Below are 27,274 nucleotides of genomic sequence, written 5' to 3'. Positions count from 1 at the left end.
TTATATTACACGCTTTAGGTCAGTGGTTCTCAACCTTCCTAATGCCACGACACTTTATTTATTTTTTATTGTTTGCCACGACCCTTTAATACAGTTCCTCATGTTATGGTGACCCCCAACCATAAAATTATTTTCGTTGCTACAGTAGCTTTTCTTTTATAGTAGCAATGAAAATAATTTTATGGTTGGGGGTCACCACAACATGAGGAACTGTACTAAAGGGTCGCCACATGAGGAACTGTATTAAAGGGTCACCGCATTAGGAAGGTTGAGAACCACTGCTCTAGACATAAAAAACACTTACATAATAAAAAAAGGCTTTAGAGAAAAAAAAGCAGTGTGTGACAAATTCTAAGTACTCAGTGAATGTTTTTATTAGGTAGATGTTATTGTCTTGGTTTTACAGAAGAGGAAATTAAAGCTTAAAGAGTTTAAGTAACTTATCCAAACCACCAAGGCCAGTAATTAACAGATTTAAGTTACAAGCAGGATCCAAAGCCCCATCCTAACTCTATAATTCTATGCTACACTGCACCTCTACTGTTGAAGGCAATGCTAATAGTTGACGTTTGACTCTTCTGTGAGGAGAATATTGGTATCTTTTTCTTCATTCCCTGGGACTAACTACAAGAGAAGATAAAAACAATTCAAAAAAGAACTAATAAGTGCTGCCTTCTTTATGGAGAAGACTTTGTACAGGTTTCTTCTGAATCAATGCACACTTGCTCACCTCCTGCTCTGTGGCAGGACTAGCGCTGGGCACTGTGGAGATTAAACATCTCTCCACATTTAAATACTTGCAATTTTGCGGGGGGGAAACAACAGTGAACTAAAATAAAGTTATAAGCCTCCCACCGATCCCAGCAATCGATTGACTAGATCCTCTCGGCCAAGAGGACTCCTAAAACTAAGTTGCTAGCCATGAGAAAGACCAGACGTGCCTCATCACACCCCTCCCTCTCAGAGAGGTCCTTTCTGACTCACCAGCAGGCCTAAGGCTATGCAAGACACACCTGTAGGTCCCACACAGCAGACCACTTGAGTCTGTCAGGTACTGTCTCTAATTAGCAGACCCTTTATCTTTTTTTTTTTGGTTTTTGGCCGGGGCTAGGTTTGAACCCGCCACCTTCCAGCCAACTGTCAGCTAAAGAATCTTTAAAACCACCGATACTCTGTAAACTCCCTCTTCCAGCTGTCCCATCTTTTTGGGCCAAACCAATGTATGTTTTCCACATGTCAATTTATGACATCACCTATAATCCCTGTCTCCCTAAAATGTATAAAACCAAACATAACCTCACCACCTCCACTTGCTCAAGGCTTCTTGGGTGTGGCTCTGGGTCATAGTCCTCAAATTTGGCTCAGAATAAACCTCATTAAATTATTTTGCAGGGTATGGCTTCTTTTCAAAGAGCAAACAAAAACTCCTGTTGCTCTGAAGATTAGAGGGAGGGAGTGGGCCCACTTAATTGTCTCTCCCCTGCCTTCTCTCCACCAGAGGACTCCTCTGCGGGCCCCACACATGCTGCCTCCATTTTCTTTTTCTTTCTTTTTTTTTCTGCTTCCATTTTCAATTCAAGCTTTTCTCCTGTCCTTTTTCTTGGGATCTCAGGGCCTAGGTCTAGCACAACGTCCTCCCAACTCTGCTCCCATATCAGCACTTCACATGTGCCAGGACTATTCACCGATTCCACATGTTGTTTTTCCCCTACTAAACTTCTGAAGGGCACAACTCTCTTCCATCTTGATTCCATCCTGATTCCATCTTGACCTCCCCTATTGTACCTGGCTCAATATTGTGCAAATAATAGGTTCTTTTTCTTCCTCCTCCTTCCCCCCTCCTAACAATAACAATTAACATCTATAAAACACTTTATTTTTATTTTTTTTATTAAATCATAGCTGTGTACATTAATGCAATCATGGGGCACCATACACTGGTTTTATAGTGAAGGAAAGTACCACCAAATCCAAAGGGGGGCGGACCAGATATGTAGCAGCACCCCTCGCCCCCTACCATAAGAATGTGACCTTTTGTAACTGTCTAGGAAATAGCCCCGAGCTGAAGCAGATAACCGGTAACTGGTTCTGAAAGGAAAAAACTAAGCAAATGTTTGACTGCTGATCTTGTCTTAAGATAGATGAGTAATGAACCAGAGTTCTTCTTATCTGGAAAAGCCCCTATATCTGCTACCCCTCCCTAAAGCCCCTGCTATGTCTGCTGCCCCTCCCTACTTTATGGTTTTTGCCTTTATAAGCTTGTAAAAACTGCTGTTCAGGGCTTGACTTCTCGGCTCCTAAAAGAGTTGTGAGTCAAGTCCCAGCATGCTGGAATAAAATCCTCTTGCGTTTTGCATCAAGCGCCGTCTCTTGCGGTTGATTGGGGGGGTCGTCAGAGCTCAGGGCAGAGTGGGGGGTTCTGCCCCAAGTCTTTCATTTGGGGGCTCGTCCGGGATTTGACGACCACCCTTCACCTGCAGAGTCAACCTTGGAGGTAAGAAAGGGGTACCCTGAAAACTGTCTGGTCTGTGTCTTCAGTCTTTTGTTTGACTTTCTGTGTGCGCTTTCGGTTTTGCAGCCGTCCGGCACCTCATGAGAGTGGCCAGACAGTGGTCGGTAGACGTGTCCGGAGGACCACAGGCTGAAATCCCGGGGGACGCCCCAGGAACTGAGGAGAACCAGGGACGCCTGGTTGTCTCCTGCTGTAAGGGCGCTGATCGAGTGCAGTTGTTCGATCAAAAATTATGGGAAACGCGCCCGTCTGATTCTGTTGTAGGCTTGTGAGGGACCAAGTGTGGTAGGTAGGTCCTTGTATCTGTAATATTTCTGTTATTCCTGTTATTTGTGTTTCTGACATATCTACTGATGATGGGACAGACTGTAACAACCCCTCTGAGTTTGACTCTAGATCATTGGACTGAAGTAAAGAGAAGAGGTCGTGACCTGTCAGTAGAAGTTAAAAAAAAAAAAAAAAGGCCCATGGCAGACTTTCTGCTCCTCGGAGTGGCCCACTTTTAACGTCGGCTGGCCCTCAGGAGGAACCTTTGACTTATCTCTTATTTTTACTATCAAAGAGATTGTTTTTCAGAGAGGACCGGGAGCCCATCAGGATCAACAACCTTACATCATAGTCTGGCAGGACCTGGTGCAGAATCCGCCCTCCTGGGTTCAGCCGTGGACTGCCACATCCAGGCCCCCGTCTAATCATCGGGTGCTCACTGTCCAATCTTCCGGTTCCAGAAAAGGGGGCGACAGCTTGGACCCCCCTAAGAAGATCTACCCAGAAATTCATACTGATCATCTTCTCCTCGACCCTCCGCCCCCTCCTCCCCCATACCCTCCCGCCTTGGCTCCTGTCGGGGGGCAGGAGGACCAGCATCGCCGGATCCGGCGATTGCCCCCTCTGCACCTCCGGGGGAACCTTCACTGGGGCCCGCACAAGGTACCAGGAGTCACCGGCGGGGAGGAATGTCTCCCGACACTACTGTTGCCCTGCCCCTGAGGGCATACGGCCCCCTGCCGGTGGCAACAGATGAGGGACCACCTCCTCTCCAGCCCCTCCAGTACTGGCCATTTTCTTCCGCAGACCTGTATAACTGGAAAACTAATCACCCCCCTTTTTCAGAAAACCCCCAACGCCTGACTGGGCTGGTAGAGTCCCTGATGTTCTCTCATCAGCCCACATGGGATGACTGCCAGCAGCTCATACAGACTCTCTTCACTACTGAAGAGAGGGAGAGGATTTTACTAGAAGCTAGGAAGAATGTACTCGGGGCGGACAGGCGTCCTACCCAGCTCCCCAACATCATCGAGGCTGCCTTTCCCCTCTCCAGACCTGACTGGGACTTCAACACGGCAGAAGGTAGGGAGCGACTGACAGTCTATCGCCAGGCTCTAGTGGCTGGCCTCCGTGGGGCGGCAAGGCGCCCCACTAATTTGGGCTAAGGTAAGAGAAGTAATACAGGGGGCCACGGAACCCCCCTCAGTGTTTCTTGAGCGCCTAATGGAAGCTTTTAGGCGCTACACCCCATTTGACCCTGCCTCTGAAGGACAGAGGGCTTCCGTGGCTATGACTTTCATAGGGCAGTCAGCTGTAGACATTAAAAGAAAGCTGCAGAGGATTGAAGGATTGCAGGACTATACCTTGCAGGATTTAGTTAAGGAAGCTGAGAAAGTATACCATAAAAGAGAAACTGAGGAAGAAAAAGAGCAGAGAAAGGAGAAAGAGAGAGAGGAAAGGGAAAATAAGAGAGACCGAAGACAGGAGAAAAACTTAACACGGATTTTGGCCGCAGTAGTAGGGGAGAAGAGCCAAGAACAGACTCAAGGTAGAACTAAGAAGTCAGGTAGCCTGGGCAACCGCGTCCCGTTAGATAAGGATCAATGTGCCTACTGTAAGGAGAAGGGGCACTGGGCCAGGGAATGTCCTAAAAAAGGAAGAAAGTACTGGCCTTAGAGGAAGAAGATTAGCGGGGACGGGGCTCGGAACCCCTCCCCGAGCCTAGGGTAATACTTAAGGTGGAGGGGAAGCCAGTTGAGTTCCTAGTAGACACCGGAGCTCAACACTCAGTCCTACTAGAACCATCAGGACCCGTCTCCAAGAAAAAATCTTGGGGCCACAGGGCATCAGCAGTACTCATGGACTACCCGAAGATCAGTAGATCTGGGAGTGGGACGGGTAACCCACTCATTCTTAATTATCCCTGAGTGCCCTGCGCCCCTCCTTGGGAGAGATTTACTCACCAAAATGGAAGCCCAGATCACTTTCACTCCTGATGGCCCAGAGGTAACCCAGAATAAGAGAGTAACAGCCCTGACCATGCGTTTGGAGGATGAACATAGACTCTTTGAAAAGCAATGGGAGAAAGGGACTAGTCTCATACATGACTGGCTAGAAAAATATCCCGGGGCGTGGGCCGAAACTGCCGGAATTGGACTGGCCGCAAAAAGGCCACCTATAGTCATAGAACTCAAAACTACTTCCACTCCTGTGGCAGTGCGCCAGTATCCTATGACTAGGGAAGCTCGGGAAGGAATTAGGCCTCACATTCAGCATCTCCTACAGCTGAGCATACTAGTAAAGTGCCAGTCACCATAGAACACCCCCTTATTACCGGTCAAGAAACCCGGCACAGGAGACTATCGCCCTGTGCAGGACTTGAGAGAAGTAAACAAGCGGGCGCAAGACATCCACCCCACTGTGCCTAACCCTTATAATCTGTTAAGCTCTCTCCCTCTGGACCATATCTGGTACACTGTCCTGGATTTGAAGGATGCCTTCTTCTGCCTCCGACTACACTCCTCTAACCAGAACATCTTCTCATTTGAATGGAGAGACCCGGACTCTGGAATGACGGGGCAATTGACATGGACCCGACTTCCACAGGGGTTCAAGAACTCCCCAACCATCTTTGATGAAGCCCTCCACCAAGACCTAGCTCACTTTCGTGCCAGCCACCCTCAGGTAACGCTCCTACAATATGTAGATGACTTACTACTAGCTGGAACGACAAAGGAAGAGTGCCATCGGGGCACAGAACTGTTACTGGAAGAGCTAGCCCGCTTAGGACATCGAGCCTCCGCCAAGAAAGCCCAGATCTGCCAGAAAGAGGTAACGTACCTGGGTTACACCCTAAGAGGAGGGAGAGATGGTTAACAGAAGCCAGGAAGCATACTGTGACTCAGATTCCAGTTCCCCGCTCGCCCCGCCAGGTGCGAAAATTCTTAGGAACTGCGGGGTTCTGCCGCTTATGGATACCGGGGTTTGCTACTCTGGCAGCCCCCCTCTACCCTTTGACCAAGGAAAGCACTCCCTTTGAGTGGGGTGCCAGCCAACAGCGGGCCTTTGACAACATTAAAAAGGCATTATTATCAGCCCCGGCCCTGGCTCTACCAGATGTAACAAAGCCCTTTGTCCTATACCTAGATGAGAAGAGAGGAGTGGCCCGAGGGGTGCTGACGCAGCCTTTAGGGCCATGGAAAAGACCGGTAGCATACCTCTCCAAGAAATTAAACCCCGTCGCTGGTGGTTGGCCAGCCTATCTGAGGTCTGTGGCGGCAGTGGCGGTACTGGTAAAAGATGCAGACAAATTGACTATGGGGCAGAAGTTGACAGTCATTGCCCCCATGCCTTAGAAAGCATCATCAGACAGCCCCCTGACCGGTGGCTGTCCAATGCCCACATGACACACTACCAGAGTCTCCTATTAAATGGAGACAGAGTCCAGTTTGGCCCGCCTGTCATCCTCAACCTGGCTACCCTACTACCTGATACCTCTGTCCAGGAGGATGTATTACACACATGCCAAGAAGTACTGGCTGAGGAGACTGGAACTCAGAGGGACCTCTGTGATCAGCCCCTGCCGGATGCCCAATTAACCTGGTTCACTGATGGGAGCAGCTCCATAATAGAAGGTAAAAGGGTGGCCGGGGCGGCGGTGGTGGACGATAAGCAGACCATCTGGGCAAGCAGTCTGCCTGAAGGGACGTCGGCCCAGAAGGCCGAGCTGGTCACCTTGACCCAGGCCTTACGTTTGGCAGAAGGAAAAAAAGTTAACATATACACCGATAGCAGGTATGCTTTTGCTACAGCCCATGTCCATGGGGCCATTTACAGACAGCGAGGACTGTTAACTTCAGCAGGAAAAGAAATTAAACACAGGGAAGAAATCCTAAGTCTACTGGAGGCTGTTCACCTCCCTAAGAGAGTGGCCATAATCCACTGCCCTGGACATCAGAAAGGGGAGTCCAGAGTTGCCGAGAGAAACCAAAGAGCCTACCGAGAAGCTAAGCTAGCAGCCCAAGGGCTCAACATCCTACCGCTATATGAAAACACTTTAAGGCCTAGCCTTAAAGAAATAACACCCCCCCTTATCAAAAACTTTAAATATGCAGCTGTAAAAGAGTGCAGACCTTGCCAATTAGTACCTCAGGGCAAACGACTCGGAGGGGACCGCCCTGAAAGCTACTGGGAAACAGATTTTACTGAGATTAAGCCAGCTAAGTACGGATACAAGTACTTGCTAGTGTTCATAGACACTTTCTCAGGATGGGTCGAAGCTTTTCCTACAAAGAGGGAGACTACTCAAGTTGTGGCCAAAATAATATTAAAAGAGATTTTTCCAAGATTTAGGCTACCCAAAGTAATCGGATCCAACAACGGTCCCGCTTTCGTTGCCCAAGTTAGTCAGGGTTTGGCCAAAATCTTGGGGCTTGAATGAAAATTACATTGTGCTTATCGGCCCCAGAGCTCAGGGCAGGTAGAGAGGACGAATAGAACCCTAAAAGAGGCCATGACTAAATTACCCTTAGAGACTGGCATTACTGACTGGACAGTCCTCCTTCCCTTTACCCTGTTCTGTGTGCGCAACACCCCTAGTATATGGAGCTAACCCCCCGCTCGTTGCCATGCAGCACCTCCCTTCCCCAGAATCTTACTCCTCTCAATCTCTATACACCAGATTAAAAGCCCTTGAAACTGTGCAAAAGAAAGTGTGGAGCTGGCTGATCGAAGCCTACAAGCCCGGAGATCTGCAAATACCTCACCAGTTCCAGGTTGGAGATTCGGTGTACATCCGGCACCACCGGACAGCCAACCTTGAACCACGGTGGAAAGGACCATAGCCAGAAGTTCCATGATTAGAACTTCCCAAAAAACAAATGGGGGAATGAAGGAAAGTACTACCAAATCCAAAGGGGGGGGGACCAGATATGTAGCAGCACCCCTCGCCCCCTACCATAAGAATGTGACCTTTTGTAACTGTCTAGGAAATAGCCCCGAGCTGAAGCAGATAACCGGTAACTGGTTCTGAAAGGAAAAAACTAAGCAAATGTTTGACTGTTGATCTTGTCTTAAGATAGATGAGTAATGAACCAGAGTTCTTCTTATCTGGAAAAGCCCCTATATCTGCTACCCCTCCCTAAAGCCCCTGCTACGTCTCCTACCCCTCCCTAAAGCCCCTGCTATGTCTGCTGCCCCTCCCTACTTTATGGTTTTTGCCTTTATAAGCTTGTAAAAACTGCTGTTCAGGGCTTGACTTCTCGGCTCCTAAAAGAGTTGTGAGTCAAGTCCCAGCATGCTGGAATAAAATCCTCTTGCGTTTTGCATCAAGCGCCGTCTCTTGCGGTTGATTGGGGGGTCATCAGAGCTCAGGGCAGAGTGGGGGGTCCTGCCCCAAGTCTTTCAATAGACTGTTTTGACACGTTCTCATCACACTGATTAACATAGCCTTCCCGGCATTTTATAAAGCACTTCACATGTTTTCATATACATTACCTTCCATAAGCTACACAAAATCCTTGTATCAATTATCAAAAAATATTTAATAGATTAATAGGTCAAAAGAGGAAGGCATTACAGGTTAAAGAACTAGCAAATGTACAAAGGCAGGAATGATCCCAGCATGTGAAGAAAGCAATGAGAATACGGGGAGCCCAGCTGGAGAGTGAACACTCTAGAAAATTTGGAAGCTGAAGAATAAAGATAACGAAAAACAAAGGCACACCTACCCCACTACCTGGTTAGCATTTAGATGTATTTATTTCTAGTCTTTTCAGAAAGATTTTTTTTTCTTTTGCATAGCTGAAATAAGTGTTCATAAAATTTTGTGTCCTACTTTTTTTCACTTAACATTCTATTTTTTTTTGTGTGTGTGTGCTTTTTGGCCGGGGCTGGGTTTGAACTTGCCACCTCCGGCATATGGGACCGGTGCCCTACTCCTTGAGCCACAGGCGCCACCCTCACTTAACATTCTTGTTTTTTTTTTTTTGTAGAGACAGAGTCTCACTGTACTGCCCTCGAGTAGAGTGCCGTGGCGTCACACAGCTCACAGCAACCTCTAACTCTTGGGCTTACACGATTCTCTTGCCTCAGCCTCCCAAGCAGCTGGGACTACAGGCGCCCGCCACAACGCCCGGCTATTTTTTTTTTTGTTGCAGTTTGGCCGGGGCTGGGCCTGAACTCGCCACCCTCGGCATATGGGGCCGGCGCCCTACTCACTGAGCCACAGGCGCCACCCTCACTTAACATTCTAAACACTATTCCCCGATGCGATGTAAGTCCTTCATAACAGCTATTTGTAGTGAATGCATAATATCCCAGAGCAGCTACATCCTAATTTATTACCCATTTCTCTGTGGTTGGACATGTCGTTCCCCATTTTATACTATTATAATAAGCCCTGCAACAAGCCTCTCGTGAAGACAGAAGAAATGGAAAGAAATCGGGTCTTTGGTGAGACCTAGTGCTATGCCATTGTAACAGAGGTGAAGGTCTTAACAGGGTAAAATGTTTTATGATTTGTCTCTTTAAAACCCCTCACCCTTTCTTGGAATTAAAACTTACATTCCTAAGGCCAGTAATCAAAGAGGCAGGAAAATGTTCTTTGCTGTTTATTTCCAAGCATCTTGAACCACAGGAGACCAAATTGTAGAGACAAAAACTTCTCTTTCTTTCCTTTTCCACAAAGCACTAGTCCTCCTCCTTCATTCTCACTGAGAGTGCCCCTCAGGGTCAAATACCAAACTTTTGGTCACCCTGAGAAGGCTCACCTGAGCCTCAAATACGTCTGGTCTTCTCTGTTACCTACGCTGCTAAGACTGATCCTCTGTTACTTCGATTAACTGCAGCCCATGTCACCCTCCCTGACACAAGGTCACTTGGGACAGTGTCATTATTGTCATCCTCCCTGCTTTAACCCTTCCTGAGTCCTTGGTCCAAGGCGTGGTGGCTTGCAGAGAGTAAGAACTTAATAAATATATGTAGAAGAAGAATATGAACTCTCTTACTATCCATTCTGATCCTGACCATTGCTTATAATAAAAATGTTGCCTACTTACCATTATTAACTCTTCACTCTTTGGCCTTCTTTAGTTTTTAATTCAGAAATTTCACATTTTTGTGAACTAAAATACTTTCCTTCCTTCCTTTGATACTAAAACTCTAGATCAGGTGTGGTGGCTCATGCCTGTAATTCTAAACCTCAGGGAGGCCGAGATAGGTGGATCGCTTGAGCTCAGGAGTTTGAGACCAGCCTGAGAAAGAGCAAGACCCTGTCTCTACTAAAAATAGAAAAACTAGCCGGGCGCGGGTGTCATGCAGGGAGCCTGTAGTCCCAGCTACTCAGGAGGCTGAGGCAAAAGGATCCGCTTGAGCCCAAGAGTGTGAGGTTGCTGTGACCTGTGACCAGTAGCACTCTACCCATGGTGACAGAGTGAAACTCTGTCTCAAAAATAAAAAAAACACTTTAAATATATTTCCTTTCCGATTTGGTACTCATTTCTACTTTCTCCAAGTTCTTCCATAGTTAATTTGTAATCTTTAACTAATTTATATAAAATGTATTTAGGTGGACCAGGCATGGTGGCTCACACCTATAATCCCAGCACTCTAGGAAGCCAAGGCGGGTGGACTGCCTGAGCTTACAGGTTCAAGACCAGCCTCAGCCAGAGTGAGACCCCATCCCTAAAAGTAGCCAGGCATTGTAGCGGGCACCTGTAGTCCCAGCTACTTGGGAGGCTGAGGCTAGAGAATCACTTGAGCCCAAGAGTTTGAGGTTGCTGTGAGCTGTGATGCCACGCACTCTACTGAGGGTGACAAAACGAAACCCTGTCTCAAATAAAAAAAAATTTTATTTAGGTATACTATTTAAGGTTAGAGTTGTTTTCTTTCCCCCAATTTTAACCAACTGCTTGAATGTCTTTTTCCTCATTGAGTCGCAGTGCTTATTTTACCCTTTTTTTTTTTTTTTTTTTTTTGTAGAGACAGAGTCTCACTTTATCGCCCTTGGTAGAGTGCCGTGGCATCACACAGCTCACAGCAACCTCCAACTCCTAGGCTTAGGCGATTCTCTTGCCTCAGCCTCCCAAGTAGCTGGGATTACAGGCGCCCGCCACAACACCCAGCTATTTTTTTTTTTTTTTTTTTTAATTTGGCCGGGGCTGGGTTTGAACCCGCCACCTCCGGCATATGGGACCGGCGCCCTACCCGCTGAGCCACAGGCGCCGCCCCCAGCTATTTTTTTTTGTTGTTGCAGTTTGGCCGGGGCCGGGTTTGAACCCACCACCCTCGGCATGTGGGGCCGGCGCCCTACCCGCTGAGCCACAGGCGCCGCCCTATTTTACCCTTTTTAACTACTTATATTGTATAATTGGGCCTACTTCTGCTTACTCTGTTAAACTGATATATGAGCTATATAATGTTTTGCTATTTATCAAGGCTAATAATCTTCCCAATTAAGCTCTGCCTTTAAAAATTTTTTTAAATTTTCTTTGCCATTTTCCCATTTTTTCTTCCAAATAAATTTTAAAATAATTGTATCCAGTTCTAAAAAGACTCTATTGAATTATAACACAATTCACTATAATTACATAAAGCCAAAAAATGAATTAAGGAAAATCTACATTTTTACAATTTTAATTTCTCCATCTAGAAAAAAATTTCCTTCATTAAGTTTCTCACTATTTATCAATTATGGGGAATTTCCTCATACATCTGGTCATTTTCTTCACATAGTTTATCTAATTGACATTTCTTTTTTCTTTTTTATTTTGAGACAGAGTCTCACTTTGTGGCCCTCAGCAGAGTGCTGTGGCATCATAGCTTGATCATAGAATCAAGTGATTCTCTTGCCTCAGCCTTCCAAGTAGCTGGGACTATAGGCTCCTGCCGAAATGCCCAGCTATTTTTAGAGACGGGGTCTGGCTCTTGCTCAGGTTGTTCTTTTTTTTTTTTTGTAGAGACAGAGTCTCACTTTATGGCCCTCGGTAGAGTGCCGTGGCCTCACACAGCTCGCAGCAACCTCCAACTCCTGGGCTTAAGCAATTCTCTTGCCTCAGTCTCCCGAGTAGCTGGGACTACAGGCACCCGCCACAACGCCCAGCTATTTTTTTGATTGCAGTTCAGCCGGGGCCGGGTTTGAACTCGCCACCCTTGGTATATGGGGCTGGCGTCCTACCGACTGAGCCACAGGCGCCACCCACCCAGGTTGTTCTTGAACTCCTGAGCTCAGGTAATCCCCCCACCTCCACCTCCCAGAGTGACAGAATTACAGGTGTGAGCCACCATGCCCAGCAGATGATTGACATTTCAAACAAAGGTTACTCCTAGGTATATTCTATGTCACTATTATTATTATTACTATTTTGAGACAGTCTCACTCTGTCAGCCTGGGTAGAGTGCTGTGACATCATAGCTCACAGCAACCTCAAACTCTTGGGCTCAAGCGATTTTCTTGCCTCAGCCTCCAGAGTAGCTGGGATTACAGGTGCCTGCCGCAACACCCAGCTAGCTTGTCTATTTTTAGTAGAGATGGGGGTCTCACTCTTGCTCAAGCTGGTCTCAAACTCCAGAGCTCAAGCAATCCACCTGCTTTGGCCTTCTAGAGTGCTAGGATTATAGGCTAGCATTACGTTCTTTTGTTTCTTAGCTGTCACTCGGTAACTACCACCCATAGATCCAGATCTTTCCTCTGGAGCTAGATGCAAAAAAACTGCTGCTGCTTTTCCAAAGGGACAGACTTTGTGCTTTTTCTAGAGGTTGTCTGCTTTCTCATCAGTCTCCTTTTTTCCTAGCTACATAGCTCCAATTAATAAAATAAAAACAGCCTCTGGGGAAAATTCAAATGACAGTGGTGGAGAGAATGGAGGTGGGGCAGGTAAGAGCCTAAAGGTGGGGGACTGGCAAGGACTAGCTTCAGTGGTGACCCAGATTCAAGACATAGGTTAAGTCGAGGCTGTGAACATGGGAAGGGGCATGTCTGAGAGACATTTCAAAGGAGGAAGAAACATTAGGACATGGAGACAAACTGAATATAAGGGGTAAAGGAACAGAGAGAGGAGTCACATGTGGCTTAAACATGTCTAGCTGGAATCACTGAAGGGCTCTGCTTCTACCGAGAGAAAGTGCAAGAGGTTGAAAAGCAGAGAAATTTGTGGGCAGCGCCTGTGGCTCAAGGAGTAGGGTGCCGGTCCCATATACCGGAGGTGGCGGGTTCAAACCCAGCCCTGGCCAAAAAAAAACCACAAAAAAAAAAAAAAGAAAGAAAAGCAGAGAAATTTGAAAGGAAGTCAAATTTGGACCTCCTGACCCTGAGATTACAGCACGCTGAGGACAGATGTCGGTCCTGACCCTTAGATCACAGCACGCCAAGGACAGACGTCTGTCCTGATCCTGAGATTACAGCATGCCGAGGACAGATGTTTACCCCGCAGACCAGTGCTCTTCATGTCTGCTATAGTAAGAAAGACTGTATCTTACATGGCAGGTCAGTTCAAACACAAACACAGACAGACAAATATAAAACAGACAGAAAAGGATCACAGAACTCCCACAACCATATGCAAGTGTGGGGCTAGAATCCTGGTGGGAGGGATGAAAGGGCTGGGCGTTGTGGTCAGCCCTGAATTAAGTTGTGAGGACTAAAGGCTTCCTTTCCTTCAACTGAGGGTCTATGGTCTAAAACTTGGAGATCAACCCGTTGTCAGAAAATTAATTATCCTCCTACCATCTACCTTCAATCCCATGTCGGGAGGATCCAGGGAGGAGGGGCTCCAGCAGAAAGGTCACACACATTTTAGAGTTCAAAAGAGGTCTTCCTGCCAACCCAGGGGGACGCACTGTGCTAGAAATTACTCACCTTTAAGAAACATCTTTATCCTCAGCCTGGAGAAGGTTTTTCCTTGGAGACAGACAGACCAGACAGAATATTTACGTCTCCAATATATGAATTTCTTCCCTGGGACAGGGAAGATAGGAAATAATTTCTCATTGTGAAGCTGGAGTCCTAAATCCAAGCATGGAAAAGAGGCCAAGGGCTCTAGGCTAACATCTACTGCTGGGAGAGAGCCTGAGTGAGCTCAGGCCCCAGCTCCCCAATGCCTGGCTCTGAGGAATGAGGGTGCTGGTGGGGTGGTTATTAGAGGCCTCCACAGAAAACAGCATAACATAAGGAAAAGCTGGTAAAAGAGGGAACGTTGCTTTTCCAATACAAAGGACATGCCTGGGTGGTTCAGTGGTAGAATTTTCGCCTGCCAATACAAAGGACATTACCCTCCTGGGTTGAATGAAGTTGTCACGTCAGAGCATCTTTCCAAAGTGGAACATTCCACAGTGAAAGTATTTTTAAATAGAGACAAAAATGAGCCAATGGCGGCCTCAGAAACTTAGTTTTATAGAAGTTGCAATCAAGGTGGGTGACTGCTTGAGCTTGGGAGTTTAAGTCCAGTCTGAGCAAGGGCAAGACCCCGTCTCTACTAAAAATAGAAAAACTAGCTAGATGTTGGTAGTCCCAGCTACCTGGGAAGCTAAGGCAGGAGGATCTCTTGAGCCCAAGAGTTTGAGGTTGCTGTGAGCTATGATGACACACGGCAATGTATTCAGGACTGAAACTGTCTCAAAAAAAACAGAGGAAGACTGTGCAATGCACCATTTGCTTGAAATGCCATGTCATTGCCCGGCTTGCTTTCTGTTTCTTCTCAGGGAAAGGAACAAATGGAAAGAGAGAAGAGAGGGTAGTTGTTGGGAGGCAAAGGGTGCTCCTCGGAGCTGCTTTCCCATGTCGGGACTGACGCTTCAGGTTTACAGGAGACTGCTGATGGCTGCACGCTTGGACAGCTCTCAGCCCAGCTCAAAGACAAGCCTTTGTGGCAAAGGTCCCAGGGAGCTAGGCTCCATCCTTCCTCCACCAAATATTAAAGAAGCACAGAGGAGGTAGCTTCAAAATGACAAACACAGGCAATAAATGAGCTGTTGAAGCCAGGAGCAGCTTACTCACCACACCCTTTCACAGGCCCTAAGTGCTAACCTCATTCTCACTGGGTCCCCCACTGCCCATCTCTAACTGAATCAATCTTTGCCTAACAACCCCCTCAACGAGGGGATGGCCCTGCTCCTTTTGGCAGTGTTAGCTCAACTCTGGGAAATACACACCAGAGACACTTTTCTGTCCAAGCAATCCATTTGAGCCCGGTTCTAGTCTCCAGAAGGCCTCCAGACCACTTCATTATCCAACCCAAGTCTCTGCTCCTCCTATCCAGCCAGAAGGGCCCACTGGTTGGAGGCTGGTCGGTTGGATGGCCTCCCTTTCCTGTGAGCACAGGCTCACTCCTGTGTTGTCAGCCTTGCAAATCTTCTTGGCACTGCAGGCAACCACACCCTGCTTCCACCCTGCTAATCTTCTGAGAACAAGCACAGTCGAGAAACACTCATACCAAGCAAGACTGCCAGAGAAAGCAGAGAACCATGGGTACTGGAACACAAATCCCAGCCCACAGAGCAAGGAAGCTGCCAACGCACTTTGAAGCCTAAAGTATAAACTGGCTGGGAAGCAGGAGAAGGGAGAAGAAAATTAATAAGAGGAAAATGCACACGTTTTCAATTGCAAGAAAGGGGAGCGAGGAAGGAAATAGGCCAGGGATGGGGAAGGGTTGTGTTTCCAGTTTCTTTACCCGAGAGGAGACTATGTCCCCAATTGGCCCTGCAGCCCCAACTGCCTTCTTGGCAGAAAAAAGAAATCATGGGACTAATTGAATGATGCCCAGAGATAGCCAGGAGCTACACCCTTAACAGCTACAGTCAACACTCCCAGAGTGTCTTCATTTTTGCAAAGGATACGGGGCTACTCACCCACCTCCAGAGCTGATTGGTGTATCTCTGCGGGGTCCAACAATAAAGTTCACAAACCCATCCCAGAAAAACTGCTGCATACCTCGTTGCTGAATATCACTATGGTCACCTTTGAGGTACTTCCCTTGACCATCTGGTGACCATAGTGATACATTCAGCAATGAGGTATGTAGCAAGTTTTCTAGAATGAGTTTGTGAACTTAATTGTCTGACCTCGTACATAATCCCAGGGCCTCTACCTTTGAGCAACTCTTTTCTAAATGAGGAAGACAAAAGTGGCCCTGCTTAGAGCTCCCACCAGGCCACTGCCCCAGAGAGTCCAAGGCAAAGGAGGGGCTGCCACCTACACCAGGCACTCAGACCACAGAACCGAGCTGCTGCCTAGTGTCGCCAGGTCCTCATATCATAATATTTAGGACACTTGGACGATGCCTCTCAGTTGGGGACAACAGCATGTCCATCTTTAAGAGGCACTAATGTTGCCAGGCGCAGTGGCTCACACCTATAATTCTAGCACTCTGGGAGGCTGAGACAGGTGGATCACTTGAGGTCAGGTTTTCAAGACCAGCCTGAGCAAGAGTGAGACCTTGTCTCTAAAAAAGAAAAAAGAAAAAGCTGGGCATGTGGCTGGTGCCTGTAATCCCAGCTACTTGGGGAGGCTGAGGCAGAAGGACTGCTTGAGCCCAAGAGTTTGAGTTGTTGAGCTATGACACCATAGCACTCTACCCAGGGTGAAGAGACTTTATCTCAAAAAAAAAAAGGCTCGGTGCCTGTGACTCAAGCGGCTAAGGCGCCAGCCACATACATCTGAGCTGGCGGGTTCGAATCCAGCCCGGGTCATGAAACAACAATGATGGCTGCAACCAAAACATAGCCTGGCATTGTAGCAGGCGCCTGTAGTCCCAGCTACCTAGGAGGCGGAGGCAGGAGAATGGCTTGAGCCCAGGAGTTGGAGGTTGCTGTGAGCTGTGATGCCACAATGCCACGGCACTCTATCCAGGGGGACAGCTTGAGGCTCTGTCTAAAAAAAAAATAGAGGCACTAATATTATGTTCTTTCATTCCCACCACCCCAAAAGTGAAAGGAAACCAGGCCAGGGAGGTCAAAGAGACACATTAACATAATTTATTAAATTCACCATAAAAAGAATGAATATGCTACAGGAAAAAAATGTCAGAACTAGAAAGGACATGGAGTCTGACCCCTCATTTGTAAAACTGCCTCAGTCCCAAAACACCATTAGGGACAAACCCAGAACGTAAGCCCAGCCCTGATACACAGAAACACACACACTGAAGGCTTTTGGCTGCGAGCCAGAGCCTAGGACCTAATCTATACTTAGTTTTAATCTTTCTGTTTTCTATAGCACCATACTCTGATACTTATCTACTTCTTGAGGCTGTAAGAAAAGCACTAAAGAAAACCATGATGAGCTGCAAGTCCGTTCAGAGCCAGTATAAAAGACCAATTATGGAGTACAGGGGTTCAGAAGGGCAGAAGGGTCAGGGAAAGAACTGGTTCTAGCCCCAGAAGAGTCTTGATCATCCCTTTCCCCCAAACCACACACATTCAGACCCCAATGCCTTAGGGAAAGTATACTTGCCTTCCTGATGTGCAGATTCAGTGGGGGATGGGGGGGTCAGAGAACCAGGTAGAAGAAAGGGAGAGTAAGAGTTATAATAATGTCATTCTGGGATGGGTGTGGTGGCTCACACCTGTAATCTAGCACTTTTGGAGTCCTAGGTGGAAAGATTGCTTGAGTCCAGGAATCTGAGACCATTCTGGGCAACACAGAGAGACCTAATCTTTACAAAAATAAAGAAGAGTGAGTTCAGCACCTGTCGCTCAGTGGTTAGGGAACCGGCCACATGCACCAGGGCTGATGGGTTCGAAGTTGGCCCAGGCCTGCTAAACAACAAAAAACAAACAACAAGAAAAAAACAGCCGGGCGCCTGCAGTCCCAGCTACTTGGGAGGCTGAGGCAAGAGAATCGCTTAAGCCCAAGAGTTGGAGGTTGCTGTGACACCACAGTACTCTACTAAGGGCAGCAAAGTGAGGCTCTGTCTCCAAAAAAAATAGAAAAAAGAAAATCAGGTAGGAGCAGTGGCAGGAGGAATCACTTCAACCCAAGGGTTTGAAGTTGCAGTGAACTATGATGACACCACTACACTCTAGCATGGGCAACAGAACAAGACATTATTTTAAAAAGGAAGGAAGGGAGGGAGAAAGGAAGGGAAGGAGGAAGAAAGAAAAGAATGGAAGGAGGGAGGGAGGGGAGAAAAATAACAATGTCATTTGGAGATTAAAAAGTCCAATGGGAACTCCTGTCCAATTTCAAGCAAATCTAAACACTGCAAGAGAAGACTATAGAACTTTGGTATTAAGTCAATTATGAGATATAAGCAAAAATACCAATAACTTAGCAAAATAAATACAATGAAGACTTTGCTGGGACTGATATAACCCAGTGAAGACAGTTTCTAGGCTCTGGGTCAAGAAGACCAAGGCATACCTCATGGCACACCTTAGGGGAAAACTCTAGGACAGTCTGGGAGTTTTCACAGCAGAGGGAAATCACAAGGAACTGTCCGTGGCCTTAGAGAGTCTTTCTGCAAAAAAACTACTCCCTGAAGTTACATTTTTTCTTCCCCAAGAAGACAAGACCATGTAGTCAAAGTTCAAGTTCACTGACTCTGACCAGGCCTTGCCCAGTTAGTCCCACTGTTTGCAGGAGGCCCAGCATGGGCTGGGGGTGGAACAAGTAGAAAAACAGTTTGTTGCTAAGAACCAAGCTGTGTTTGCAGAAGAACTTCATTCCCCAGGACATTCTCCAATCACTCTGGACATACATGCCTCTACCATCAATTGAGGGCTGAAGCAAATCTTGTCACCTCTCCTGACCAGATGAAGGCGTGGCTTCTTGGGCAGCTGGACTTCAGTCTACAATAGAAGGGAGACTGCAGAGAAAAACAGTAACTACAGGACTAAAGATACCGCCTGCTGGCAGGGTAACATCTTCCCAAGGGCTGCAGCGTCCAGAGGAGGCGCTCATGCTCTGTCTGCCCGTACTGAGGTCAGGAGCTTGGGAATGTGGGACACACAAGCCCAAGCCCTGGGAGCAGCCGGGGACCCGCCGGGAAGTCAAAGTCAGTGCCAACAGCCAACGGGGTGGTGGGCTTCTGGCAGGCAGGAGACAGCGCCCATTTCCTGGTGGCTCATGTTTCCACCACTCGGATGAGAGGCATGGGCTTCGGGCTGGGAGGTGGCTTGGATATCCTGACACTGAAAAGCAAGTGGATGACACTGAGCAGGGTCAAAAACAGCTGTGTGGCTGCCCACCCTCCTCATCTGCCTCTGGAATCTTACACTTCCATGATGGCTGATCTCAGGGGCTACACCTGCTGTGATTATCAGTGACATCCAAGACTGAGAACGTGACATGTAGAGAGAGGGCAAGTTCAACAACTGAGAAGTGGCTATGCTGTGAGTCTTGATATTTTTAAGGTCTCGGCCCTTTTTGTAAATCTCCTGAAAGCAAAAGACCCCCTCTCTAGAAATATGCAAATATTACTAATAAATGTTGCAGACAATTTTGGGGGTCCTATACCCCTAGAAGCCATGGACCTCCTTGGGTTTGCGACACCAGGCTCTATTCTAACTAGATCAGAATAGTCCTGGTGGGGAATGGGTTGGATTAGAGACTCAAGGAGGAGCTGGACTTAAAAGGGCCTTGTCCTGGCCTTAGCACTCATGCTTTGCGTGGCTGTCTCTTTCCTTTCCTTCCTACCTGGGCCCTTCTGTCTACATGCACTTACTCACCTGCCTGGGCTCTCTGTCTTGGCCCGAGCCTGGGTGCTGAAGTTGCCATGGCTGACTTGTTTCTCTATCAAGTTGCTGTGACTGATTTGTTTTTCTATCAGGTGCTCCATCCGATCATGCATCTCTAAATTCTGTAATATACGCCATAGGGTTAGCATTGGCCCTTTTCTTTCTTTTTTAGGGACAAAGTCACACTTTGTCACCCTCAGTAGAGTGCTGTTGCATCACAGCTCACAGCAACCTCAAACTCTTGGGCTTAAGTGATTCTCCTGCCTCAGCCTCCCGAGTAGCTGGGACTACAGGCGCCCACCACAACGCCTGGCTGTTTTTTTGTTGCAGTTTGGCCAGGGCTGGGTTTGAACCCACTACCCTCAGTATATGGGGACAGTGCCCTACTCACTGAGCCACAGGTGCCGCCCCAGCATTGGCCCTTTTCTGGCACATTCTGGCCTGTACACCTCTGTGTCTGTGCTGCTCTTGCCCGGCCCCCACCTCACCTGCACCCTCATCTCATCACCACAGACTGCGCTCTTCCTCTAACACTTGGTCTGCACTGGCTCTGTGTAACACATATAATTTCTTCTCCTCAACTGAGATATTCACTTGCTTGTGTTGATATGCTGTTCTACAAACCTTTCTTTGGTCTTTTTATTTTATTTATTTTTATATATTTATATATTTTTTTGAGGCAGAGTCTCACTATGTCACCCTTGGTAGAGCCATGATGTCACAGCTCACAGCAACCTCAAACTCTTGGGTTTAAGCGATTCTCTTGCCTCAGCCTCCCAGCTGGGAACACAGGTGCCCGCCACAATACCTGGCAATTCTTTTGTTGTAATTGTCACTATTGTTGGGCAGGCCCAGGCTGAGTTTGAACCTGCCAGCTCCAGTGCATGTGGCCAGTGCCCTGGTCTTTTTTTTTTTGTAGAGACAGAGTCTCACTGTACCGCCCTCGGGTAGACTGCTGTGGCCTCACACAGCTCACAGCAACCTCTAACTCTTGGGCTTACGCGATTCTCTTGCCTCAGCCTCCCGAGCAGCTGGGACTACAGGCGCCCGCCACAATTTTTTTTGTTGTTGTTGCAGTTTGGCCAGGGCTGGGTTTGAACCCGCCACCCTCGGCATATGGGGCCGGTGCCCTACTCACTGAGCCACAGGTGCCACCCGGTCTTTTTAAAGAATGCACTTTATCTCTAACTCTAGATAGCAGATTCTCTTAACGATAAACAATGCATTCTTACATCTATCTCCCCGACCACAAGGTATCTTTCCACAGTGGCTACAATGTAATCTTTAGGTAGTTAACAGACAGGAAGGAAGGGCGTTGCAGCAACACAGAGGCTAGACTAGGAAGACATGGAAAAAACTCCAACTACAGGACAGGCACAGTGGCTCATGCCTGTAAACCCAACATTCTAGAAGGCTAAGGCAGGTGGATCGTTTGAGTTCAGGAGTTCAAGACCAGCTCTGAGCAAGAGCAAGACCCCCCCATCTCTACTAAAAATAGAAAAACTAGCTGGGTGTTGTGGCAGGAGCCTGTAGTCCCACCTACTGGGGAGGCTGAAACAAGAGGATCGAGGATCGCTCGAGCCCAAGAGACTGAGGCTCCTGTGCGCTATGATGCCACAGCACTCAACCCAGGGTGACACAGTGAGACTCTGTCTCAAATTAAAAAAAAAGAAAAGAAAAGACTCCAACTACAGAATGCTTCCTCCTCCTTCAAAGCCCAGCCACCTTGTCATCGCCTCTGCAAAGCCCACATGATCAGAATTCAGGGCTCCCCTCTAGGCAGCCAGGCATGCGGCACTGTAATATGTCCCTGGAGAGCAGAGCCAGGTTTCACCATCATTAGCAACTCTCTGAAGGTTCTCAGAAAACATTCACTCAGATGACTCGCCAGATACCAAGCAGCAGTCAGGTAGTAGGAGACCCCCACCGCCTCTCCTCCTTCACATCTGTCTTTTCTTCAAGAGCCCTGCCAGGGCTGCCCAGCATACACACCTCTGCCTCCAGGTAGGCGACCTTCTCCTTGAGCTCTTGGATGGTGGAGTCCTTTGACTGGATTACAGCTTTTGAATTCTGGAGCTGCAAAGACGTGGGAGACACAGGAGCTTATTTGAGGATGACTCATGACACTCGCCAAAGTTTAGCCTGCTGTTGGGGAAGCTCCAAAACTCTCACAACTTAATTAACTTCTCTACAGAGGCTTCCTTTCAGTTAATATTAAACTGTTCACTATTCCAGGGGTGGGAGTGAAGGGTGAGTGAGGGGAACACTACCCTGATAATGGATGATTCAAAACCCAATCCACCTGGCTTTGAAAATTTACCAATTATTTTTTCATTCAAGAAATATTTAAAGGCCAGGCACGGTAGCTCACGTCTGTAATCCCAGCAATCTGGGAGGCTGAGGCAAGTGAATTGCTTAAGCTCAGGAGTTTGAGACTAGCCTGAGCATGAGTAAGACCCCCGTCCCTAAAAATAGCTGGGCTGGCTTGGTGCCTATAGACCCAGCTACTCAGGAAACTGAGGCCAGAGTATCACTTGAACCCAGGGGTTTCAGGATGCTGGGAGCTATGACACCATAGCACTCTACCCAGAGTCTTACCCAGTAAGACTCTGTCTCAAAAAAAAAGGAAAGAAAAGAAACATTTAAGGCTTGGAGCCTGAGGCTCAGTGGTTAGGGTGCCAGCCACATACACCAAGGCTGGCGGGTTTGCCTGCTAACCAACAACTGCAACAAAAAACAAAATAGCTGGTGTTGTGGCAGGCGCCTGTGGTCCCAGCTACTTGGGAGTCTGAGACAAGAGAATAGCTTGAGTCTAAGAGTTTGAGGTTGCTGGGAGCTGTGATGCCACAGCACTTTACCCCAGGGCAATGGAGACTCTGTCTCGAAAAAAAAGATGCAAGAAAAGCAAGTCCCAATAACCTAAACTTATAAATGTTTCACGGGAAACACAAGAATGCAAGTGAAGCTCCCTTGGAGAATAAATAAATAAAAGCATGAACTCGGGTGACACCCGGGGCGGGTGAAGACCCAGCCCTCCATACCTGCTCTATCATCTGTCGTACTTTCCGCTGCTGACTCTTAAGCATGTCGTCCAGGTGGTGGATCTTCTCTCGCAACCCAGTCACTTCCTTTTCCAGGGTAGCAGCCCTGGGGATAAAGACCAGGAGACTGAAGCAAAGGAAAAACATACCTTCTCTACCCAGTATAAGAAGGGCCTTGGGCCCGGGAGGTTCTCATAGGAGTGATTCCCGACACCTGAGGACATCACTTTGGAAGCATCACCAAAATCATCCTATCCAAGTGAGGGAACTGAGGCTCCAAAAGTTAGAAGGGGCTAGTCATTCTGGACAGCTTTAGAGGGTCCAACTAGAACCAACAGGTAGATGTTCTAGGTAAGCTGTTTTTATATTAACACAAGGACAGTCTCAGTATCAAGCCATCAGAAAGTGGGCTGCCTCCCAGGGAGTGGGCTCCTCCAGCAGGAGCTAGGGTCATTATACCCAATACCAAAGCTGTCGGCAGGAATTTTTTCTTTTCTTCTTCTTCTTTTTTTTTTTTTTTGTGGCAACAAGAGTCTCACCTTATCATCCTTGGTAGAGTGCCATGGCATCGCAGCTCACAGCAACCTCAAACTCTTGGGCTTACGTGATTCTCTTGCTTCAGCCTCCCAAGCAGCTGGGACTACAGGCACTGGCCACAATGTCTGGCTATTTTTAGAGACAGGGTCTAGCTCTTTGCTCAGGCTGGTCTCGAACTTGTTGAGTTCAAGCAATCTACCCGCCTCAGACTCCCAGAATGCTGGGGTCATAGGGTGTGAGCCACCGATCCCAGCTTTTTTCTTTTTTTTTTGAGACAGAGTCTCACTTTGTCACCCTTATTAGAGTGCTATGTAGTCATCATAGCTCACAGCAACCTCAAACTCCTGGGCTCAAGCGATCCCCTTGCCTCAGCCTCCCAAGTAGCTGGAACTACAGGCACCTGCCACAATGCCCAGCTAGTTTTTCTGTTGTTAGTAGAGATAGTTCTTATTCTTGCTCAGGCTGGTCTTGACCTCCTAAGCTCAAGCAATCCCCCTGCCTCAGCCTCCCAGAGTGCTGGGATCACAGGCATGAACCACTGTGCCTGGCTATTTTTATTTTTTTGAGAGAGTCTCACTATGTTGCCCTTGGTAGAGCGTTGTGGCATCACAGCTCACAGCAACCTCAAATTCTTGGGCTTAAGTGATTCTCTTGCCTCATCCTCCCAAGTAGCTGGGATTACAGGCACCCGCCACAAAGCCCAGCTATTTTTTTGTTGTTGTTGCAGTTGTCATTGTTGTTTAGCTGGCCCAGGCAAGGCTTGAACCCCCCAGCCTTGTGCATGTGGCTGGCGCTATAATCATTATGCTATGGGCGTCGAGCTTTTTTTTTTTTTTTGAGACAGAGTTTCACTATGTTGCCCTCAGTAGAGTGCTATGGTGTCACAGCTCACAGCAACCTCAAACTCTTGGGCTTAAGTGGTTCTCTTGCCTCAGCCTCCCAAGTAGCTGGGACTACATGTGCCCGCCACAAAACCCAGGTATATTTTTGTTGCAGTTTTCATTGTTGTTTAGCAGGCCTGGGCCAGGTTTGAACCTGCCAGCCCCGGTGTATATGGCCAGTGCCCTAACCACTGAGCGATGGGCACCGAACCCTGGCTGTTTTTTTTTTTTTTTTAGAGACCATGGATATCGTCCCATTGTCCCCTGCTGGTCTCAAACTCATGCCCTCAAGCAATCCTCCTGCCTTGCCCTCCCAAAGGACTTTTATGTCAGGAAGCAGATAAGGTTTGAGGATCCTTAAAGTCACTTCATACAATTCTGTTTCTAAGTCTTCTAATTCCCAAACCACTGTGGTTTCCTTTGCATCTTCTAAGCAAACTGAGCCAAGAACCCAAAGGTCAGTGTGACATAAAAAGAAATATTCGTATATATCTGGTTTCTGCACCTGACTCCTGAGAGCGAGCATCTCAACCTGAGATCCCTGAGTGCAGGAGCAACAGGGGCATGTTCTGGTGTGTGTCAGCCCTGAGACCACACTTGTTCTGAGTGTCTGGTTCCTAACAGCAAGACACTCGGAATCTCGGGGAACGATGAGTGTCTTTTTGTCCACTAATGAGCTGCCTGGTGGTTCGGATCTCTGGATAAAGCTAGGATGGGGGTTAGGCAAAGACTGAGGCATGATTAAAGGGCTGGCACTTTCAGCACCACTGCCGCCAACTTCTGAGGAAGGGAGAGGGGCTGGAGGCTGAGCTTCACTGGTGGCCAGTGTTTTAATCCTTCATGCCCATGTCATGGGACCTCCCTAAAGAACATAAACAAAAGGGCTCCGTGAGCTTCCCATCTGATGGGCCCCTGTGTGTGCCGAGAGGGGGCACACCCCAACTTTATGGGGGCAGAAGCTCTCGAACTCTTCCCAAACTGCCCTGATGGACCTCATCTGTCTGTTCATTTGAATCTCTTATATTGTCCTTTATAATAAATGAGTAATAGTAAGTACAATGTTTCCCTGAGTTCTACGAGCCATTACAGCAAGTTGCCAAGCCTGAGCACTGCGAGAACCCTGACTTTACAGTTGGGCTGGATAGAAGGGTGGGTGCCCCTGGACTTCTGACCAGCATCTGAGGTGGGGGCAGTCTCATGAACAGTCCTTATCTGTGGGGCCTGCACTCACTCTGGGCAGTCTCAGGACTGAATTTAACTGTAGGACACCCAGTTGGCTTCAACTGAGAATTGGAAAATGGTCAGTGTTGAAAATCCGCACATTTGGTGTCAGAAGTACGGAGCAAAGGAACAGTTTCTTCCTTCAGTGAGGCCACTTGGGAGAGCGTCCAGGGGGTGGACCCCTGAAAGAATCCATTACTGCTCTGTGCTGCCCAAGGAAGGTGAGGGGCCTGCTGTCAGAGGTGGGCAGTGTTTGGGAAGAGGGAGACAGCACAATCAGAGCCGCCCATGTTCTCCTCGGACTGGGTGTTCTAAGTCCCCACCCTCAGTTCTCCAATGCCACATGTCTCAGTCTCTTCTCATTTGGAAAATCAGCACTTATGATCCACAGCTATTGAGTGCCACTTTCAAGCTTGGTCTTAGATTATCTAGTCTTCTTTGTTGCTCTATTCCTCCCTTCAGGAGCACCTCCACCACAGAGGAAGGTGGAGTACTGAGTAAGGAGCATCTCCACCACAGAGGAAGGTGGAGTACTGAGTAAGGAGCATCTCCACCACAGAGGAAGGTGGGAGTACTGAGTAAGGAGCACCTCCACCACAGAGGAAGGTGGGTACTGAGTAAGGAGCACCTCCACCACAAAGGAAGGTGGGGTACTGAGTAAGGAGCACCTCCACCACAGAAGAAGGTGGGGTACTGAGTAAGGAGCACCTCCACCACAGAGGAAGGTGGGGTACTGATAAGGAGCACCTCCACCACAGAGGAAGGTGGGAGTACTGAGTAAGGAGCACCTCCACCAAGAGGAAGGTGGGACTACTGACTAAGGAGCACCTCCACCACAGAGGAAGGTGGGGTACTGAGTAGGGAGCACCTCCACCACAGAGGAAGGTGGGGTACTGAGTAAGGAGCACCTCCACCACAGAGAAAGATGGAGTACTGAGGAATTTAATGTTAACGTAATTCTGATGTGGAGTCAAGTCACAAGAGACTGTAACAATAGGTGTGCGTTTCCCATGCCAGGAAGGTCAAATCTAGGTTATCCTAAAGGAGAGAAAACACCTCCCAAAGACTCAGGGGTTTTGAAAGCAAACAATTGTACCTGTTAGTCTGGGAATACTGGCTTGGTGCCCACTGCACAGTGATTATGGTGCTGGCCACATACACCAAGGCTGGCAGGTTCAAGTCCGGCCCTAGCCTGCTGAACAACAATGACAACTGCAACAGAAAAATAGCTGGGCATTGTGGTGGGCACCTGTAGTCCCAACTACTTGGGAGGCTGAGGCAAGAGAATTGCTTAAGCCCAAGAGGTCGATTTTGCTGTGAGTTGTCACCTACCAAGGGTGACACAGTGACACTCTGTCTCAAAAAAAAAAAAAAAAAAAAAAATCTTGGAATACCTTAGAAGCCCCTCCAGATAAATGTCTTGTTGAACTAAAAAAACTTCAACGTATACAATGGAGATAGGACCCAATATCCTGATATTAAAATTGATTTACCATTTGAGGCCTATTTACTAATTGCTAACAGCATAAAGGACTGCATTACTGATGATCCAGAGGGCACATGCTTTGCTCTGCAGGTTTCATTAGTCTGGGGCTTCTGATACCATCTGATGACAAAGAATTTGCAAAACCCTACAACTTTGGTGGCAGGAAGAATCTCAGCAATTGCCTACATGCTGCTGTTGACCGGTTCCCAGTTTCTATCTGTATTACTTCAAGTGACAGAAGTTCAGTATCTCCACACAAAGCAGCTCATCCTATTTTTCACCAGCATAACTTTGAGGAAATTATCTGATTTTATCCTCAATAGTTTATAGTCAGGCTGGGCACAGTGGCTCACGCCTGTATCCTATAACTCCGGGAGGCCAAGATGGGTAGATTCCTTCAGCTCAGGAGTTCAAGACTGGCCTGAGCAAATTGAGACCCCATCTCTACTAAAAACAGAAAAACTGGCCAGGCTTGGTGGCCAGTGCCTACAGCCCCAGCTACTCAGGAGGCTGAGGCAGGAGGATCGCTTGAATCCAGGAGTTTGCGTTTGCTGTGATCTACGATACCAGGGTACTCTACCAAGGGCTACAGAGTGAGATTCTGACTTAAAAAACAAAAGTTTCCAGTCAGTGTCTGTTTCAGCGGGAGGACACTGTG

The 27,274-nt window shown here is 47.8% G+C and overlaps 1 protein-coding gene across 6 annotated transcripts in view; it reads right to left on the bottom strand.

Moving 5' to 3' along the window:
• Positions 1-16,448: 16,448 nt before the first annotated feature.
• Positions 16,449-27,274, bottom strand: part of TUFT1 (tuftelin 1) — a 42,988-nt gene continuing 32,162 nt past the window's right edge. For 4 of the 6 annotated variants that reach the window (XM_053591810.1, XM_053591813.1, XM_053591812.1 and 1 more), the window contains 4 exons: positions 22,492-22,597; positions 21,443-21,526; positions 19,442-19,572; positions 16,451-18,904 (listed from right to left, as the gene is read on the bottom strand). In XM_053591810.1, the coding sequence (XP_053447785.1) occupies positions 18,838-18,904; positions 19,442-19,572; positions 21,443-21,526; positions 22,492-22,597 (388 nt within the window). In that variant the 3' untranslated portion in view covers positions 16,451-18,837. Of the gene's footprint in view, positions 18,905-19,441; positions 19,573-21,442; positions 21,527-22,491; positions 22,598-27,274 lie in introns of all 6 variants that reach the window. The other 2 variants (XM_053591814.1, XM_053591811.1) reach the window with 2 other exon arrangements.

This window comes from Nycticebus coucang, chromosome 5 (assembly GCF_027406575.1).
Source record: "Nycticebus coucang isolate mNycCou1 chromosome 5, mNycCou1.pri, whole genome shotgun sequence".
Lineage (NCBI taxonomy): Eukaryota > Metazoa > Chordata > Mammalia > Primates > Lorisidae > Nycticebus > Nycticebus coucang.
This window is presented reverse-complemented; position numbering and strand designations above follow the sequence as displayed.